General features: G+C 40.9%; 1 protein-coding gene across 2 annotated transcripts; it reads left to right on the top strand.

The window, feature by feature from the left end:
• The first annotated feature begins 16,566 nt into the window (after nucleotides 1-16,566).
• Nucleotides 16,567-17,041, top strand: LOC119800435 (40S ribosomal protein S19-like). 2 transcript variants are annotated; one of them, XM_038310617.1, is made up of 2 exons: nucleotides 16,567-16,775; nucleotides 16,919-17,024. In XM_038310617.1, the coding sequence occupies exons 1-2, from the start codon at nucleotides 16,567-16,569 to the stop codon at nucleotides 17,022-17,024; spliced, it is 315 nt and encodes a 104-aa protein (XP_038166545.1). The 2 variants fall into 2 exon arrangements, with proteins under 2 accessions (XP_038166545.1, XP_038166543.1); XM_038310615.1 differs by having other exon boundaries at nucleotides 16,567-17,041.
• Nucleotides 17,042-21,388: the final 4,347 nt, after the last annotated feature.

The following is a 21,388-nucleotide window of genomic DNA, read 5'->3' as shown; positions in this document are numbered from 1 at the left end:
TCCCATGATAATGAAGCCATTGCTGTGGCTGCCAGAGTGGCTAGAGCTGCTGGATTTTCCATTAGTCAGTCAGTTGCTTCTGCTAGCACAATGGATACCTTCTCAAGGCAGGTTGCAAATGCCTTGGCCATTCAAATTGATCTAAATTTACAGATGAATGTTGCAGTTAATTTTGCTATTGGTTGTGGTTAAAGTCCACTGCTAGGTTACAGTAAAGGCTTATTGCTGTTATTCATGGACCCTGGAGTATACAATTTACAAATTGGCTCTTGAGATTATTCTAGTTTACTATACCAGGGTTCCTTTTACCAGCGCTGAGACCTTACTTAAAGGGCTCCAATTTGGGCAGACTTATTAAAGATTGAGCAGGCACAGTCTCCTAAGGAGTGCTTATGTGTGCTGGAGCATCATCTTCATGGTTTCATGGTGCCAGAGCCAAAGGCAAGCTCAGGTCAATGTTGCCACGTGACAAGTCCTCTTAGCTATTGCCCCAGAGAATCTTTTCAGCACAAATCTGGCTGAACTCGGTGATGGGTGACTAGTGAGCCAATGATGGGAAAGGTTTTTGGGGGGCTACCCCAACCTAAGACAGGAAATGTGTTTTGACCTGGATGCTTTCCCATGATGGGTAAGGGGTATTGCCTGATGTCCAATGCCACCCAAGACAGGCCTAGTCATATAATTTATATAAAAGGGGGACCTGTAGGGCCCGGTTCTACCCTTGTTCCTGGGGTTCATCTTGAGGACAGTTTCTGGTCAGCTAACTAAGCATCCTGTTCCTGTGCTCCCTCTGCCCCACCTGGTGATTAGCTGTAGGGCACTGTTGACTCCATCAGTCTATTCTCCTTTCCCTTTTAGTTGTGCACCTCTGGGAATGTTACTGAAACCATCTGTGTCTTAGCTTTTCTTCCATAAAATAGATATAGCAACACTTGCTTCACATGGGCATTGTAAATGTCAAGAGAGATGGTGTCTTATGAATAATTTGGGGAAATGACTACACACCCTAATATAAGTACCCAGGAGATTGCTACTCTTCGTATGATTGAGCTTTCTTCATGCAAGAACTCATGTGAGAGCTGTCTTCAGTTCATGCCTTCCATGGTTAAGCAGGTCATCACCATTCTAAAAACAGATGGGTAGGACATGAAAGAATACGGTCAAGGAATGTTTCACCCCCACTCAGGCTGCAGTGTCAAGCACGTAGGCACTGGAACACAGGCTTCTAAAAGGGCTGTGTAGTCCTACAGTTCTACTCAGTGAAGACAGAGGGAAGAGAAAAACTGTATATTCTTTAGCTGTAGTAAGCTTATTCACCAGCCTAGAAGAATATACCATCAAATTATATTTCACGCTAGTTGAGTCAGGTCCCCCAAGATGCAGCCTGGGCATTGTGACTTCATAAATCTCTTCCAGTGACTAATACACAACAGTCTGAGAAACGATAGTTTGAGCCACTGTTACTTGGGTTTTCTGTCACTTGAAGCTGAAATCATTTTTAATTTTTAAGTTCTAATTTATAGGTTTGGATCATGTACTCCAGCCTTGTGTGAACATGAGAATTTCCCAGAGGAAATTTTAAACACTTCAATTCCCAGGCTGTGGGTGGAACAATCATATCAGGTTTTCTTGGAAAGGAATTTATGCATCCATACTGTGCAAAATTTCAATGTATAGGTAAATTTGAGAGACAAAGATACAATGTTTTGATATTTATCTCTTGCTTGCCTCTCTGTCTTATGAGTTAAGGCTATATTTCTCATGTTTGGATGAGGATAGGAATCACCAGGTATTCTTGTTAAATACGGACTCCGATTCAGTAGCACCCAGGTCAATACCTCCAAGTTATATACACCTGTCCTAATTAGGGCTTCTATTGCTGTGAAGAGGCACCATGACTGTGGCAACTCTTATAATGGAAAGCACTTAACTAGGTGGCTTACAGTTTCAGAGGTTTAGCCCACTATCATCATGATGGGAAACATGGCGGTCTGCAAACAGGTATGGTGGGAGCTGAGAGTCCTACATCTTGACTTGCAGGCAACAGGAAGTGGTCTGATACACTGGGCATGGTTTGAGCACATATGAGACCTCAAAGACCACCTCCAAAGTGACATATTTCCTCCAACAAGGCCATACCTATGCCAACAAAGTCACATCTCCTAATAGTGTCATTTCCTATTAGGAAATCCAGAGACAGATATTGGGGTTCAACATGAAGATCAGAAAAGCAAAGCAGTCAGCCTCTGGCTCTAACCTCTACCTCAGACTGAAAATGGTGATCCTGTCTCCACAAATCCTCAAAATGAGACTGAACTGACACCTGTCTCCTCCCATCTTATATTTCTTACTAATACTGAAGTTAAAGGCATGCATCACTACCATCTGGCTTCTATGGCTAACTAGTATGGCTACTGGGATTAAAGGTGTGTGTGCTACAATACCCATATGTACATCAGTAGTATGTCTACATTCAGGTCTGTATCTATAAGGTATATACCTATATAAGTATATACCCACTTCTGCTTCTATGCTTCTAAGTTATCATTTAGTGGTTAGTTCTATGAATATAGATTGTTCATAACCAGCTGTAGGACAAATAATAAAAACTCAGAGGTAGTTATTGGGGTTCAACCTGAAGATCAGAAAAGCAAAGCAGCTAACCACTAGAGAGACCTTTTACCTCTACCAAATCTTCAGACTAAAAGGACGAGATTCTGTCTCCACAAACCCTGGCACCAGGTGTGGGAGGCTTCCTTATATGCTGTTGATCAGGAAGTCTCTAGAGGCCCCCAAACAATACAACTCTTGCCATGTCTCTTTGGTTACATGCCACAAGTAGAGGATGAGACCATATTGTGGAAGCTCAAAATGAGCAGGGGACTTCCTTCTTTCTGGCTAGTTTAAATAATTCTGGGAGGTCCTATGCAGGTTACCAGGAAAGAAAAGACATAATCAGTCTTACCCACTTGGGAACGTGCAAAGTACAGTACAGACTATTGCAGCACAAGAAGCTCACTTGTGCAATAGTGGCACAACAGCTACAGGGACAACCAACTGGTACTAAACATGATCAAAAACATGTGACTGGGTCAGTCACATCCTCTAGGGGAACTTACTACTTCTGTTTAGATAAATTGACTTGGTGCCAAATTGCCTTCTAAATGTGTTTGTTTATACCTATAACCAAAAGTTACTTTAATTAATCAGTTAGGCCTCTCTTTGAAGCAAATGATAGTGTATGCAGAGATTTGTGGCTACCCAAGGAGTTAAGAATATATGATGATTTAATGTTCATACCCACCTAAATGAGACAGTTATGTAATCCATTCTAAGGCACAGAGAACATCATGGAAGAGAGACAGAAAAAAAAGTAAGTGCAGGAAGATGCTGTCATTTGGGTACGACATAGCCGTTGTGGTTCTGAACTCACACAATTGTAATTACCTGTATCAGGTTTGCACAAAACTGGCCCTGTCTGTAGTCAGCCATGGTTGGGACAAAAGCTCATGGGACCCTACACCTCCTTTCCAAACTATTAGTTACTGATGGGTTTTAGGAAAGGAGGAGTCATTGTCTTCAGTTGCATTCCATGGTGAGTCAGTGTTGTATGGATCCAGGCTCCAGGGTGTAATTCTAAATCCACAGCCACACAAACAAACCTGGTGAAATTCAGAGGGTGGTAAAACAAAACAAAAAGATGTGATTGCAGGAAAGGGATTTGTAGGAAGAAGGGTTCTGAGAGGTGTGGGAGGGAGGCAAGAAAGGGTAGGAGGTGAGAGTAGTCAGGATGATTTATATATGTGTATAAAATTGTTAAAGAACAAATATCATTATTAAAAATTATGCAATATTGTGTTTCATAAGTTACAAAAGAAACCTTCATGTTTCATAAATACATTTTTTCTTTTTAAAGAACTGTTGACATAATATTTATTACGCATTCTTTTTTCATTAACTCTGCTTCTATAACAACAAGCATATACTTAAAAATTAATTTGCTGCTAAAGGTTTATAAATAAAAACCAAACATTGTCCCACCACTTGCCTTTCCTGATGACTGTTCCCATGTGGCAGCTACATTTAACTCCTTAGCTTTTTCTTTAAATGTTAAGTGAATAATAGTCTTGAATTGCTATTTTTTAATTTATCTATTTTAGATTTTTGGCTAGTGTAGAATGTTCCACATATTCCTATTATAGAAACATTTTTCTTTTTTCACTGATTGAATATTCCATCCAAGGCTGTAATCTGGTCTGTTTGCAGTCTTTTGCCTGGTAGTTTTAGCGTCTATTGATCATTATTGCCTTAATTAAAGATTACATTGGGTACTGATGGCATTTTTTTCTTTTAAAATTATTTTTAGACAAGGTCTTCTATATGTACCCTAACTGTTCTCAAACTTGCTATGTGGCTGGCTGAAAATATCCTGAAACTAAGGTTCCTTCTACCTCTAGCTGCAAAATACTGTGTTTATAGGTGTGAGCCATCATGCTAGGCTTTATGTTGTCCTGGGGATCAAACCCAGGGCTTTGTGCATGCTAGGCAAGCATTCTGCACATTGGATTACAGCACCAACCCACAGATGACTTCTCTAAACTCGTGTCTTTACTTCTTATCTACATATCTTCTTTCCTTTCTCTTTTTCATCAGTGTTATTCAATGTATTACCATTAGTTATGCTCATTATTTTAAATGCTCTAATTGCTCCAGATTTGGCCAGTGATAGCCCTTCAGGCTAGCATCTGTAACCTTCTGACACAGTTCCATTAGTGTCTGAGCATTTTCTCAATCTGGAACAACATGTCAAAGCTCACCTTGAACTCTTCCTGCCCCAGACAAGCACACTGCCATTTTCTAGAAAAAGCCTTAATTATTTTATACTGTGGACTGTGGCTTTGCTTTTCTGATTATGAAAACAATACCAATTCACAGAATGAAAAAACAGAAGTATAAAGGAACATATAAAAAAGAAAATGAAAACCACATCACTCTGCCATCAATGCCTATTATAAGATTCAGTGTTCTTCCTCCTGGACTTTAAAATAGGCATCTATCAACAAATATTTTAACAATTTTTATTTTATGTTCCCTGTTTTACCTGTGTGTATCTTTGTGTGAGGGTGTCAGAAGCCCTGGAACTGGAGTTACAGACATGTGTGTCCTGCCATGTAGGTGCTGGGAATTGAACCTGGGTCCTCTGGAAGAGCAGCCAGTTCTCTCAACATCTGTGCTACCTCTCTAGCCACTCAACAAAGATTTCCAATTTAAATTATGAGCTGATATTGTACCCTGCTTTTGTCAACTACATCATGAGCTTAGTTTGTAATATATCATCAAGTGCTCTTCATAAAACATAATTTTATGCTTTTTACTATAGAAACTTTGTCTCCAAGTGCTTAGATCTTCCCCAGAGCATCACCATCTACCTATTGAATAGAATTAAAGCCAATTCACACCTCCTAAGGTGGACCCTAAATCACCATGGAGTCATAGAGCATTAGCTGAGCATCACAAATTATACTGCTGTGAAATGAGCATCTCTTGAGAACAGAAACTTCTGCAAGGCAGTATGACCTATTTATCATATGCCAATCAAGGAAGAGTTAGTCTCTGTGAGAGGATATAGTTCCTTAAATGTAGGCACTGAAAATAAAATTTTAAGGGATTCATTGCAAGTGTGCTAAGAGTGGATTTTTTTAATATAGTTGACTAGGAACAAGAGATTACTGCTCTATGTCTGTCTCCCTTGTAGCATGTCCACAGAATTTTATCAACCGCTCTATGCTTTTCTCATCTAAAAGGTAAGGCTAAAAATTGCTTCTCCCAAACGGCATTGTTATGTAAGTCAAATGAAGCAATAAAGTATTTCTCCTAGGGCCTGCATGTAATAAGGGATCTATCATTCTGTTAGAATTATCACTCTGACTAGAATACTGAATTGGAATTGAACTAACACTGATGGAAGGGCAGGAATGAGGTAAAGGGTGTGAGGCAAAAAAGTATGGTGGGAGAAAGAACACCCAAGTTTATTGAGCAAGCGTGTTCAGTCAAAGACTTGTATTAGTTTTTAATGACTGCAACAGAATACTTGACAACTACAAATTAAGAAGTTCTTTTGGGAGCTCACATTTTGAGGGTACAAACTGTTCATCATAGCAGGGAAGTCACTGCAACAGGAGGCTGGGGTAACTGGTCACCTTGCAGCCGTAGTCAGGAAGTAGAAAAAGATGAACATTTGTTATGAACTGGTTTTCTCCCTTTTAATTCAGCCCAGGACTCCAGCCCATAGAATGCCACCCACTCTTAGGGTGGGTATTCTCACTTCAGTTAACTCAATCTAGAACCCCCCCTCACAGATACAACCAGAGGTATATCTCCTAGGTGGCTCTAGATTCTTTCAAATTGTTTTATGAAAATTAAACAAAAATTCTCTCATGATAGCTGTTAGGATTATGCTGACCTTCCCTGTCAGTATTCTGTCCCTTTAAGAGACAAGCTCCATCTAATACCAGTCTCCCCCTTCCCATTGAGGCAAGCTGGTCTCAGCTCCCCACTTCCTCTAAAGAGGCAGCTTTCTGTCTCTCTCCTCCCTTTCCCTTCCTGTCTTCTCTCTCTTCTTCCCCACGCCTTTCTCTCTCATCTCCTCATATCCTCCCAATACCCTCTAAATAAACTTTCCATACCCAAGCTCTCTCTGCATGGGTTATTCTGTTTCCTAGCCACAGTCCCCCACCTGCCATGGTCCCTGTGGAAATCTTTGAATAACTGAGTAAACTTTTCTTCCATGTTTCTTTCTTGACATATTTTTATGTATATGAGCCTCGTACTTTTAATCTGGGTTAAAACAATAGAACTAATATTTATAGGAAAAGAGTATCAAGCTTGTTATTGAAAAAAGAGAGGCAGGGCTGGGCAGTGGTGGCACACACATTTAATTCCAGCACTAGGGAGGTAGAGGCAGGTGGATCTCTGAGTTCGAGGCCAGCCTGGTCTACAGAGAAAGTTCCAGGACAACAACCAGGCTACACAGAGAAACCCTTTCTAAAAAAGAAAACAAAAAACAACAAAACCAAAACAAAAAAAACCCCACCTCTCTCCCCTGTCCCCCCCCCCAAAAAAAAGAAATAAAGAAATAAGAAAAGAGACCTTAAACTTGACTTTAAAAGCATCCAAGGAAGCTCATTGCTTCAGGACTTTTGAAGCATCTGCTCTCCTTCCTATGTCCTTTCAAACCTTCCATAAAAATGGCAGACCACACTTGCGTGGTGCAAGCTCATGCAGAGGCGACTTCTCTATGTAATGGTTGGTTTTAATACCAAATTGTCATATATTAAAATAACCTGACTAGGGAGTCTCAGCTGAAGTGTTATCTTGGCTACCTTAACTGACGTGGGAAGATTTATCTCAAATGTGGAGTCAGATTCTCTCCTCTGATCACCTTGGGAACTCACATAATGTTTACACACATACTATACACACACATCCCTCCATCCCCTTCCACATGTGCATACAAATAATGAAAAAGAAAAAGTGAACATTTCATTTGGCTATGCTAATGTTCATACTTGACAGTCAGGGTGTCCACTGGATAATGTGGGAGTCCCCTCTGTGTGCTGTGATTACCATTAATGAATAAAGAAACTGCTTTGGACCTATAGCAAGGCAGAACTTATATAAGCAGGGAAAGCTAGGCTGAATGCTGGGAGAAGGAAGGCAGAGTCAGAGAGATACCATGGAGCTGCCACTAAAGACAGAAGCACTGAAACTTTGCTGGTAGGCCACAACTTCGTGGTGATGTACAGATTAATGGAGATGGGTTAAATTAAGATGTAAGAGTTAACCAATAAGAAGCTAGAGCTAATGGGCCAACCAGTGCTTTAAATAATATGGTTTCTGTGTGATTATTTTGGGGCTAAGCAGCCAGGAACAAGTAAGTGGCTCTCTCCTCCAACAATTGGATTCTAATGCGACCTATTAAGCAACTGGAAAATCAGAGTAAAATTTTTGACCTTTAAAACTACACATTTCCAGATATCAAAGGCAAGGTGGAAACCTGCTGGATATTTTTAGGAACATATCCTCTAGCTCCTTCACCATGCATAGCTGAAACACATGACCATACCTCACTTTTGAAGGACTTGACATCAAATAAAAGTGTGAAAGACACAGTTACTGCAACTGGCAGTGAACTGGAATTCAGAGATCTTCCTTCCATACTGAGCAGTGTTTTCAGAAGGCTTCTCTCAACTCAGGGTTTCTAAAAATGTACTGGACCAACAGTTTTGGGTCAGGAGTTGAGAGAATCTTCTACAGAATGTTTCTGGAATAATCCATTGACCTCAGGCAATTGGACTAGTTATGTCATACATCCATAGGCAGAACTGAATACTTAAGCAAAACAAACCAAACCAAACCAAAACCCCACCCCCAAGAAACCAAAACAAAAAAACCACCAAAAAAACAAAATAAAACAAACAAAAAACTGGAAATATGCATTGGAGGTAATGAGGGATGAAGGAAGAGGAGGTGGGGACAATGGTAGCTGTCCAGCTTCCCTCACCCATTCATTAAACACATACCTTGCTGTGCCCATTATGTGCTGGGCTCTATATCAGTTATGTGAACCTTTCTTGCTTGAAAATGCTCTTCTTCTTGAGACACTTTTCTGGTGGCTCCAGACAGCCACAGATCATTCACAAGGGTCCTCAATCTTTACAGTGCCAGAGGGATCTAGAAGAGATTTAAGGGTTATCTGATAGAATTCCAAGGATAGGAGACACAGCTTTGATTACAGAAGAATCCTTCAACCTGTCCTTCTCAGGTCCTGTTGGCACTGACAGCCATCACTTAACCTGCTCCTAACACCTAACTGTAGGGGATACTTGGCTCGAATTCTTTACCTTGCTTGGGATCATGAAGTTCAATAAATGAGAACATTCTTCTGGCTGGGTCAGGCTGACCAGGGTAGAATTAGCCACTGTTTTCATCACGTTTTGAACTACATTATTTTCTGTAGCTGAAATTCTGCTTTTTTTTTCCTTTTTTTTCCCTAGTTTTTCGAGACAGGGTTTCTCTGCAGCTTTTTTAGAGCCTGTCCTGGAACTAGCTCTTGTAGACCAGGCTGGCCTCGAACTCACAGAGATCCGCCTGCCTCTGCCTCCCGAGTGCTGGGATTAAAGGCGTGCGCCACCACCGCCCGGCTTGAAATTCTGCTTTTAAAGGAGAGAAGAGGAAATAAAATACTCATCATGATTTAAAAATACTAAACACAAAGGATGAGGCTTGATCTACCTTTTAATCCCCCCCACACAGAGAGAGAGAGGGGAAGAATGAGGGAGGGAGGGAGGGAGGGAGAGAGGAGAGAGAGAGAGAGAGAGAGAGAGAGAGAGAGAGAGAGAGGAGAGAGAGAGAGAGAGAGAGAGAGAGAGAGAGAGAGAGAGAGAGAGGAGAGAAGAGAGAGATCATGCTAGCACTCATTAGATCATGACAAACTAACTTTTGAGGTCCCCTCATTTTCTTTAAAAATGTTTTTGGAGGGAGTTATAAAAATTCCAACTCAAACAACATTAAATAATAGAAATGGATTGACAACAAAGATCACATGAAGTTTGGTCTCTTTACTCCAACTTTTGTGTTGGCACCACCCTTAAGAGTGGTGAGTTGTCTGCAGATGGCAAGGTTGACGAAAGGGTTCACAAAGACTAACCCTTCTCGATCCTATCTTTTTTTTTTTTTCAGTGCTCTTGACTTACTGGCTCCTTAACATTGGTAAAGAAGATGGGATCACATACGGCCAATCAGTATTATTCTCATACCCACAGAGCAGGGACCATTGAGGTCTGTAGCTGAGCAGGATGGGAATTGAAGGCTGAACAAATCAGCGTTCCTCTGAGGAAGTATGAAGGGATGGTAGGTTACATTCAGCAGTGGGACAAAATTAGTCTGCCTAACAAGTAGTTTAAGCCAAAGAGTTATTTTTCCCATAACATAAATTATTGCGTTAGCTGGCTGTTGGCGCTGATGCAGCATCTTGAGGATCTCATGGCTAAAAGAGTTGGTGACATGCTTCACCTTTCCATCATGATCCCAGGACTATAGCTTCAGTTCCAAATGTGTTGTCTGGGTTCAAAGCAGAGAGATATGCTGGAGTGGGCGTGTTGCAGGCTGTAAAATCCAATATGAAGTGTGCCGCAATCTGTAGGGCACGGGAAGAAAGGTGAATTCAGTCTCTCTTCCTCTCAAGTTTGCAAACTTTGTATGAGGAGACAATGAACCAAACAAAAGGCCATCACCACCTCAGGGACTGCCACGCAACATCACATGCTGTCAATACCAACAACCAAGAGAAGCGAGCAAATTGCTTGGATAGGAGCTCGAGGGAGTCACCACAGACTATACCTTGTAGCTAGCTGTAAATCTCCACCCCACACCAGGCCCTGCTCGCCTCTGTCACAGCCCTACAGTTTACTGGGCTCAGCTGCAGGCAGGTTTCCAGCTTCGAGTGTGCACACCTACAGGGGGCAGGTCTATGTCTGCTTGCCCTTTAAGCAGACACTACATTTTCTTGGGACAATAGATAAGTGTACCAGACAGAGGCTCTTGGATGGTGATATTGTCCTGGCAATGCTCCAGGGTGACCGAGAATAGAGAACATTTAATGGGTCTGGCGGTAGGCCTGCTGAGGTGTGACTGGATGTGAAAGGACAAGGACTGCTTTGGCAATGACATTATCAGAGCCTGGGTGGGCTCTCAACTCAAGTTCCAGAAAGCTAGGCATCTGTTCTTGGCAGCCATCCATTGGCCATGTGACATTTTGAGATCATGAGTTAAGTTTAGTAGATGTTTCTAGAAAGGCAGGTTGTCATTTGGGTGTTGCTATAGCTCACATAGCATTTTAAATTTTGTAAGGACAGTGAATATCTAACTAGTTAGAGAGAGTCGGGGGTGGGGTGGGGTGGGGTGGGGTGGGTGTATCTTACCCTTATTGCACTGTCCTAGCTCCAGGCACGTAATGGGCAGCACGTGCCCAGATGTGACCAACACCTCCATCACTTCTACCATCCTCCCTAAACTCACCTTCTCCTTCTCTCCAGCTACCCTCCTGCCTTGGAAATTTAATACGTAATTGACTCCAAAGTGGCCCTTCAGCTGCCACACTCTGCCCAGTCTATAGCTCTTGGCACCATCACCCACAGATACCCCTCTCCCCTCCTCTTTCCCCTGCACCCCTCCTCCTCTCTCCCATGCTGTTGCAGCCTGCTGTTTACCAGGCTGACTTCAGTCCTAGGCAGGCTTCTTGCTTGTGGCCTGCCCACCTCCTCTTCTCCCCTTCTTTCTCTCTCCATCACCACTCTCTCCTGGTTCCATAGGGGTTTCTGAGGCAACTTCATCATTAACTGTCTCCTTTCCTCTGAGCCCTGTTCCAGGCTCAGGGCTCTACTTTCCATATCTTTTTCCTTGGGTCCCTTACCCAAATCCATAACTTAAACTTTCCAGGAACTCCTTCTCAGATTTTTTCCCAAAGTTCACACATTCAGAGACATATCCACCAAGATATCCCACAGAAACCGTGAGCTCAACACAGCTAAAACTGAAAGCAGCCTCTCATCTCAAAACAGAATCGCCCTTTTTAGAGGACAGCCTCCTCCGTGAGCAAGAAGCGACAGTGTCATCCTAGAGTCTTCACATATTGGCATTGTGTGCCAGCCGCTCTTAGTAAGACATTGTCCCTACAGATGAAGTCTCCATTAATGAAATAAATAAATTATAACATAGCTTCTTGTACACACACATACGCAAAAGAAAACCAAGCTCTTCAGCCTTTCCAAAAGTAAAGGAGGGGATCCTGCCATTGCGAAACTATGAATAAACCCAGAAAACATTATGCCAACAGATGCTGAAAGCCAAATATTGCAGGATTGTTTATTGCATTATACACTAGCAATTTACTAAGGGAATAATAAAGACACAACTTTAGATTCTTTTAGATATTCTAAATCAGAAATATTTTATGCATAATTTGAATTATTCCCCAAATATTTATAATGATGACCAAATCATGTTATGTGGCTGTTCTGCCTCCCTCTTCCTCTTCCCCTTCCTTCTCCTTCCCCTTTCTCCTCTCTTCCTCCTTCTCATTAAGTATCCCAGGGTAGCCTCCAACTAACAGATATCTGCCTGCCTCTGGCTGGGATTAAAGGCTTATGTACTGCCCCCAGCCATCATTCTAATGATGGACTTCAGTTGGCTTCCAATTTGTTATAAAGTGTTACAAATAACAATTAAATATCATTGTGTGCCTGTTTTTCATAATTCCTGCTAGTAAAATTAATCTGTCAAAACATGCCTATTTTAAGGTGCTTGATATATATTGTCAAAATGCCTTCCTTCCAGAGGGTTTTCTCCTTGCTAGACTGGAGAAGGCATCCTCACTAAACTATTTCCCAGTACTCAGAAATTACTGTCTGTCAGATTGACAAACACTTAAAATTATAGATTTATGCTAGCTGTTGCTGTTGTTTCTTCTTTTTCTTTGTGTGTCTGTGTGTGAGAAGGGTGCTGTGTACGCATGTGGAAGCTGTGTGGTTCACTTTCTCTGGTGCTGGGTTACAGTCACACCAGCACACCCAGCTCCAGCACGCAGCCTGGGCACATGAACTCCGGTTCTCGTGCTTGCGAAGCACTTTACCAATGGAGCCGTCTTCCCAGACCCTGCCATTTTCATTTTTTAGTTCTTGCACTGTGAACAAGATTGAAGCCCTCAATATTCTGAAATGGCCATTTATAAATTGGCTTCTTTTATAAGTTGCTTGTTTACATATTTTGAGACCTTAGTTTTTAGTCGACACTGTCTACATCGTTTATATTGTTCTTATATCAAATACTTTTGTTTATGTTTTATATTTTTCATAGCTTATTGTTACATCTCTAGTTTTATTAACTATTTTCTCTTTAAATATAGGGGATTTTATTGTTTATTTAATAATATCTTTTGTTATGATTTTTTTTCTATTGACTTCTAATCTTAGAAAGGGCTTCTTTGTCCATAAAACAAATATTAACTATCGTTCCACATTTTCATGCTTTGATGTTCTTTTTATTTAATGTTTCAATCTACTCAAATTTATTTTGGCATGTCATGTGAAGTAAAGTTCTGAATATTTGTGTCTTAAAACTTACGCAGTTGTATAAACATGACTCTTGGTAACATTATAATGTTTTTCATTGAATTGCATTTCCAGACAAAATTGCTAATAGGAAGTCAGGATAATGTTTAATGATTAAATTAAAGTTCTTCTTAATGTAATTTGAAATGCAAGTGAAGGATCTGCTATCCCAGGAGTAGGGCAGAGTGGGGTCAGATATGACTAAGACCAGGGAAGACAGCTGAATTCCACTTCAGAAGGTATTTTCGGCTGATGAAAATAAAATGTAGGAGGAGTCTTTTGGAAGTTCAGCCCCAGACGCAATCATACATACAAATGATTGATTAGCAATGCCTGGATAGGATACACCACTCCCATTTCTTGTGGGGGGGGTCTATAAATACAGAAAGATAGGAGTAATAAAGAACAGATGGATGAGATATCATTTTAATTTGTATCACTTCACATCTAAACAAACCTTAATTTTGACCGCATATTAAGCAACGCCTTCCATCTCCACACGATGCTAAATATGCTAAAGATCATAGGATCTCTTTATAAACAGAATCACTTCACATTTTTCTGCAAAAACCTGGGCTGCCTTAATTGATACATTTACTCCCAAGTTAGGAAGGGCTCTCCAAGAGGATAGGAATCACTATTGAAGTCATTCTCTCCCCTGTGTATATGGACCAAGAGTGACAGGCATGAGATAAGTTGTTTGCCTTTGTTGGAAAGTCTGGGTTTTGTTTGGGAAGTCATGTATAAAACCCTACACTGCTTGGCAAGGACTTTTGGATTTGGCTTAGGCCAAAAGCAAGCTACTATGGCTCTTCTGAGTCTTGAGCAATCTGTCATATGCCCTTTTAAAACTGTCATCATAACAGAAAGGCTTGTTCTTTTTTATTTTTTTGCAAAACAAACAAACATTTATTCAGGGTACTGTAACACTCAGTAAGAGAAATCAGGTCTTATTTAAACCAAGGCCTCCCTGGCACAAACTCAGTAATATGGATACTCTATTCTACCCAGGTAGAGAACACAGGACTCGTTCTTGACAATTTCTTGGAAAGCCTCTACTTCTTGGAAACAGAAATATGGCAACAATCCTCATCTTGTAGTAATGTTCTTATTTGATGCATAATTTTTGATGACTGGCTCCCTCACAAAGCCCACTCTCAAGATTTCTCTTTGAAGCTGGGTTCGTTCCTAAGGCTGAAGGAGGTTGACCAAAGGCAGAAGTTGTTCCCTACAGTCTCTGTATTCATAAACCCAGATGAGTTGTGTATGTTGCTTTCAGAGCACAACTTGGCTTTCCCAGAATCCCTGGGTTCATGGTGTATCCCAGACCTCTGACTTTCCACTTTATGGGTTTGAGGTGTGGGTGAGTAAATGCTCTCTACGTTGGAAGCTGTAAGATTATTAAAAGGCAACGGTAGAAAGGGTAGAAAGAAAGGGAGTCTTGGTCTGACAGGAGGTGGGACCATGTTTGTTATTAGGGAGGGTATCTCTGTAACTCATGTTTGTGAATGGCTAAAAGCTTATGGAAGAAGATGGGATGCAGCCTCATATAGGGGCAGAAGTGACTTCTATAATCCACCAGGGTAGCTGGGAAGTCTTTTAGCAGTAAACTTACATTCTGTCTCTGAGAAGATAAAAAAAAACTCAGGGTAGGGGTGTTTTAACTGTTTTCTGCTGAGGAGGGTCTTTGTCAGAGGGGGTAGTTCTGGGTCCATCGAAGAGGGGGTCCTCTGGTCATGTAGCAGGGGTGAGTCAACTTGATCTGTTACAATGGATCAGACGATTGCCGTCCTGCGTTTTTGAAAACACTTGGAAAATAACTATTAGAGGACTGTAATCAGCTGATTTGGTTACAGTAGAACCGAGAGATTTTATGGGAAGATTAGGGGAAGGGGAAGAGCAGAGATGGGAGAAACAGAGTGGACCAGTGAGAGAAAGTGATCATAGAGTTGGTTCAGAATGACCGCAATTGATCCCATGGCCCGGACAGCTACACCAAAACGAACTAGTAGAAGTAGCAGGGAGCAATCAAAGAAAGGGGAGAAGAAAAAATAGAGGACTAATGTAAAGAATTGTGTGTTCCCTGGGGTGAAAGGGATGAAGGTCCATTTTAGTCAGTTTCTCCACAGAGTCTAAAAGATCTTTTTGCAAATATCATTTAGGAACAAATAGAGCTCTTGTAGGGTGAGGGCTATTGCAGGAGCTTACGTGGAACAATTGTTTGTGTATAAGACGAAGTTCAGTAAGTAAAACATTTAAAAGACAGGGTAAAAACATAAGTGTGAGGATAATTTGGAGGAAAGCAGTGATCCAGAGGAGGAGCCAGAGGTGGAGAGAACCAGAAGCTCGAATGTAGGAGGAGGAGCTTTGTCATTAAGTTTTTGTCTAGTCCCTGTCTTTAGGTGGCCCCATTTCAAACAAGTTAGGATTTGTTGGTGTGGAAGCAGCGTCATGGGGGAAAGCACAAACCGTCCTTAGCTGTGCTCATAACTATTCTATGTAGTACTGCAGCGGTCACGGAGTCGACCTGGACCCGAAGGATAATCAAACTGATCTGAGCTGGAGAGACAGAGGTTGACTAAGGCAAAGACGGCTTCAGTACAGTTGTTTTAGTTCTGAGTCCCCGAAACAACGTCCAGAGTGGCAAGAAGAGGGATGAATTGGAGAGCTCGTGGCCCATTAATTCCCTTTCAGGCATCAATCTCCCAGTAACTGCTTCAACAGAAGGGTGGCAGTTGGAGTGCCTCAGGTCCATCCAAGGGGTCACAGTAAAACCTAACAGCTGACAAAGATCCAGAACATAAATCAGGAGATAATATTTGTACACATTTGTGGGGAGCATTAAGAGATAAAGTTACAAGAGGAAAACTTTTACATCAAGTTTAGCATGAATCAATATAATGTAAGGTTAAATATAGAATTAACATAAATTTAAATGAAATTGTACAACTAGCTGGACAATGACCAGAGTTCTGCAGAAGGATAGGGTAAATGTAATTAGCTGTTTGTTACATCAGACTTCTGCATGAAGAGCAAGCACCTGGAAGTTATGTAGAAGAAGCCAGCTCAAGTCAGCATCCAAGGGATAAATCTGAACAGAAAGTGTCTAAGTAGTACTCCTTGCTTCCACATATGATAAACTTTGTATATTTATTTCATTTATTAACAATACCATCTATTATTGAATGAAGACAGAATATCTCAAGTGAAACAACTTTTGGTTAGAAATAATTTGGTGAGGTAAAATTTTGAAAGTCATGTCAAAAAAGATGATTTACTTTACAAAGTTTTCTAAAACTAATCCTATTAACAGAACTTTTAAAAAAATTTCTAACTTCTCATTTCATGCACTCAACCAACAGATGAAAGATGAGTCCTTTCCCCCTGGCTAGCCACGATGCCTGGAGTTACTGTAAAAGACATTAACCAGCAGGAGTTCATCAGAGCTCTGGCAGCCTTCCTCAAAAAGTCCGGGAAGCTGAAAGTCCCCGAATGGGTAGACACAGTCAAGCTGGCCAAACATAAAGAGCTTGCCCCCTATGATGAGAACTGGTTCTACACACGAGCTGTTTCTACAGCACGGCACCTGTACCTGCGTGGTGGTGCCAGGGTTGGATCCATGACCAAGATCTATGGAGGACGGCAGAGAAACGGTGTCAGGCCCAACCACTTCAGTAGAGGCTCCAAGAGTGTGGCCCACCGCGTTCTCCAAGCCCTGGAGGGTCTGAAAATGGTGGAAAAAGACCAAGATGGGGACTGCAAGCTAACACCTCAGGAACAGAGAGATCTGGACAGGATTGCCGGACAGGTGGCAGCTGCCAACAAGAAGCATTAGAACAAAGGATGCTGGGTTAATAAATTGCCTCATTCATAAAAAAGATGAAAGCAGTCAGTCATATCAAATCTGTAATAAATAATTTACATTATAGACTGAATTAGCATGGCTAAAGCCAACTCTTCTTTCCTTTTGTGGATGGACAGATCTCTAGGTCATCACACACTGATAGCAGTAAGCAAATTTATTAACATTGCTCTATTTAAAAATAGATTGGTTATTTAGAGGCAGAATTTGTAAACCAAGATAACAATATTAAATGAGCTTTAAAGATATTGGCTTTTGAAATTGCTTAGAAAACATCTATAAGCATCCACCGCCAAAGCCTTTGTAGTCCTTGTAGACTTCAAGGTGAGAATGCAGGTGCTGGCCCTAGACCACTCTATCTAGGTAGAGATTAGATTATATCCTCAAAGTGCCACAGGTGAACTTAGGTTGAAGAGAGTTCCCTCATCAAAGTCATCTCATCCTGAATAATCTGAGAGATGAGGAGATCACCAAACAGAATCATTTGTTGACTTTATACATATAAAACCAATTGTCAAAGACACCTCTTGGATATTCTGAATAACTTTGCAAAGCTGAGAGTTTGATGACAGAGTCTGGTGGCTAGGGCATGCACCCTTAAATTAGCTTTTGCTAAGAAGAATGAAATGCCAGAGTAAAGGGCATGGCCAAGTGAACTAGCATGGAGCCCTATCTAGTGAAGTGGTTACCATTCACAAGACCCTCATATGTTAGTTCGGAAGACATTGAGGTCAGAGGAATTACATGTTGTTTGAGACATTTGGGATGTGGCTGCAGACACTAAGATCCTCCATTGTGCAGAAGAATACTTTCGCCTGTCATATGAGACGTGAGGCATGTTTCATCTTTTCTTTATATAAAGATTTTTCTGAGTTGACCTACATGTCCAGAACTGGTCATGCCTACATGGCCGGAGGTCAAAGGGACAGACTTCTGGCAGGCCTGGTTCCCATGCATCCTTGTCCTATGTTTAGGTTAACATGCAACTTACATGGTGGGATGGTACTCACTTGAGGGAACTACTTCAGCCCGGGGGTTTCCTGCCAGGAAAGTATATTGTAAATTTAACCCATTTGACTCAAGCATCAATCTTTTATAACCACTTTTTAAAATATACCTGATTTTAACTATTATTTTACTTTAAACAAACTTTAAGTTAACTTTAACTTGTTTTGCTTTACTTGCTTGGGTTAATTTTGAAAATATATGCAGACAGAAGACATGGTATGATTGATAATGATATATTCAAAATGTGGTATTGATGGGTCTTGAGGTATTGTTTCCTAATTTTCTGAAAAATGACCCTACTGATTGATATCCAGAGGGGCTGTACCAGCTTGCACTCCCACCAGCAATGGAGGAGTGTTCCCCTTACCCTACAACCTCTTCAGTATAAGCTGTCATCAGTGTTTTTGATCTTGATCATTCTGACAGTTGTAAGAGGGAATCTCAGAGTTGTTTTGATTTGCATTTCTCTGATAGTTAAGGATATTGAGCATTTCCTTAGGTGACTTTCAGTCATTTGAGATTTGTCTGTTTAGAATTTTCTGTTTAGGTATGTACCCAATTTTTTATGGATTATTTGTTCTTTTGATGTCAAGTTTCTTGAGTTCTTTGCATATTTTGGAGATTAGTTCACTGTCTGATGTGGGATTGGTGAAGATCTTTTCCCATTCTGTAGGCTGCTTGCTGTTTTGTCTTGCTAACCATATCCTTTGTTTTACAAAAGCTTCTCGGTTTCAGGAGGTCCCATTTATTAATTGTTTCTCTCAGTGTCTGTGCTACTAGGGTTATATTAAGTAAGTGTCTCCTGGGGCAATGAGTTCAAGTGTACTTCCTACTTTCTCTTACATGAGGTTCAGTGTGGTTGGTTTTATGTTGAAGTCTTTGATTCTTTTGGACTTGAATTTTATAATTTTAAGTACTAAAAATTATAATTCTAGAATTGAAGATTCTTTAGTATCAAAATAAACTTTAAATCATAAGTCCACAGAGAGACTACAAACCTCATTCTCTTGATCCTTTTATAGTATACTTTTACACAATGCCAGGTCTTTATATGACTCAGTTTCATCAAATAGCTAAAACTTGAAATTAGTAGACATTGAATGAAAAAAAAGACATAAAAGGGAAGGAAAGGGAAAAAAAGGAAAGGAAAAGAGATGGCTGTTCCTAGGTGTAGTGGAGGAGAAAGTTTATTGTAGATACATGGAAGAGCATAGCCAGGGGCAGGGATATCTGGTAGAGTCCAGAGAGGACATGACCAAACTAAACCGGACCATGTGGGAGAAGGGGAGGAGAATGGAGACGGGAAAGATGGGAATCAGGTGTAGCAGCCAGGAGGATAAAAGTCCAAAAGGGCCTGGAAACCAAACTGTCTGGGTTATATAAGAAGAACTATGGAGCTGGGCGGTGGTGGGGCACGCCTTTAATCCCAGCACTCGGGAGGCAGAGGCAGACGGATCTCTGAGTTCGAGGCCAGCCTGGTCTACAAGAGCTAGTTCCAGGACATGCTCTAGAAACTACAGGGAAACCCTGTCTCGAAAAAAAAAAAAAAAAAAAAAAAAAAACTACGGGGGAAGGGCAGCCCAGCTCTTGGTCTGGAGAGTTCAGTGTAGAGGGCAGGGTATGCCAGTTATGCCAAGCAATAGCTAGGGATTGATGGATGCTTGAAAAACCTAGCTAGCAGCCAGGTGGGCTTTGATATGTTAAAGAGGCACCTCAGTCTTTTTCCCTGGGTTTGAAACTTAACAGACATAAGTGATTAGACATCTCTAAGTCAGTTTCTATTAGCTTGAATAGACTATTATAACTTATGGAATTGATAACCTTAATTATCAAACATATGTTACATAGACCTTCTTCATGGTTTTATCCTAATCTGTTACTTGTTGGGAGTGGGCAGGGCTTATTTCTTAAAAGGACAGTACAAGTCAGTAGCAGATCATAACATTCCCATCTCTCTCTTATAATAAAAAGGCAGGAAGTTAGGCACAGCAGGTTAAAAGAATTGGGATGGCGGATTCTCAAGACTTCTTCCTGCTTATTTGTGGGCATTGTTTTGCGGGGGGGGGGGGGGGCTAAGAAAACTGGTCACTTTGCTCCTGTCCAGGGTTTGTGGTTTGGAATTGTCTGGTATCTCTTCGACCTGGCAAGGTGTTGGCAGAAGAGAGGACAAAATAAGTTTAGAAAGAGAAAAAAAAGTTTCAGGACCAGGGAATTGAGAGGGGTATATCTGATCTGTTTAAGGTAGTTGCTTCAATTCGGTTCCCTGGAACTCACCAGAATTCTTTGGGTTTGTGAAAACATAAGTTTTAGACATAAACATCCTATAAACAGTAGCATATTTATGTCAGAATGACTGTGATAGATGGTTTTGCACAATGAAAAGTATCCTTAAGTCTATGGAAGGCAGTGTGAGAGAAAGATTTGATAACTTGCATTTGTCCCCACACCTTTAAAACTTGCAGGTACACACCTTAATAACTTTACTGAAATTTGTTTGGTGAGGCTTTCCTTTTAAACCGACAAAACCTCTCAGCTGTCAAGTTGCATCAGAGATCTTTGAGAAGGATAAAATTTTACTTGAGGAGTTATTGATTAAAAAACGACAAAGAACTTATTTGGTTGGCACCTAGAGCTACTTCTCCATGGTCGCTGAGGGTCATATTTACTTTTTGCTATGTAGTGCAGGGCCTGCCAGGATTTAGAAGATCTTGTGGGTCAGAAATCTGTAGGAAGACAAGCCTACCTTGACTTAAGCAGCTAGGATGTCAATTCCAGTGATTCTGTCCATGTCTGGAGATCTTCAGTTGAGATGAAAGGCAGTTTTACCCAGTGGTCAGCACTTGGTAGTTGAAGCAAATTGTGGAAGGATGTTGTTGTGTGTCCATTTGTCTTCTGTCTTCTTTGGAGGAAATAGAGTACTGCTAGGAGCAAACCTGTCTCTGTTATTAAAAGTTTTTAACAATTAAACATTTACGTGCCATATTCCCCAGATCTCTGAGCAGCTAAGGGCTGTTTATCGGGTATAACTGCAGTATAGAATCTGCCTGGAGAACTGAGTCCAAGCTTGACTGTAATGGTTATCAACTTAACAGGTGATATTTGTACTTGTGAAAAACAAAGAAGGAAAAAAAACTGTTTGCAATAGAAGCTTAACTGTGGCACTGACAATAGTAGAGAACAGCTCAACATATCCTAAAGTAGAGGTGGATTTCATATACAGTAGTTTTTGTAAGAGACTTAAAAGTACATACCAATTTAAAACATGAGGCTCATTGTTTTTGTAGTCTGGAATGAGATACAATTAACAGACAATTATAACATTTAATAGTAATATACATGTATTCACACC

This window comes from Arvicola amphibius, chromosome 13, assembly GCF_903992535.2.
Source record: "Arvicola amphibius chromosome 13, mArvAmp1.2, whole genome shotgun sequence".
NCBI classification, from domain to species: Eukaryota; Metazoa; Chordata; class Mammalia; order Rodentia; family Cricetidae; genus Arvicola; species Arvicola amphibius.
The sequence above is the reverse complement of the archived record's forward strand: the minus strand, read 5'-3'. Positions and strand labels throughout refer to the sequence as shown.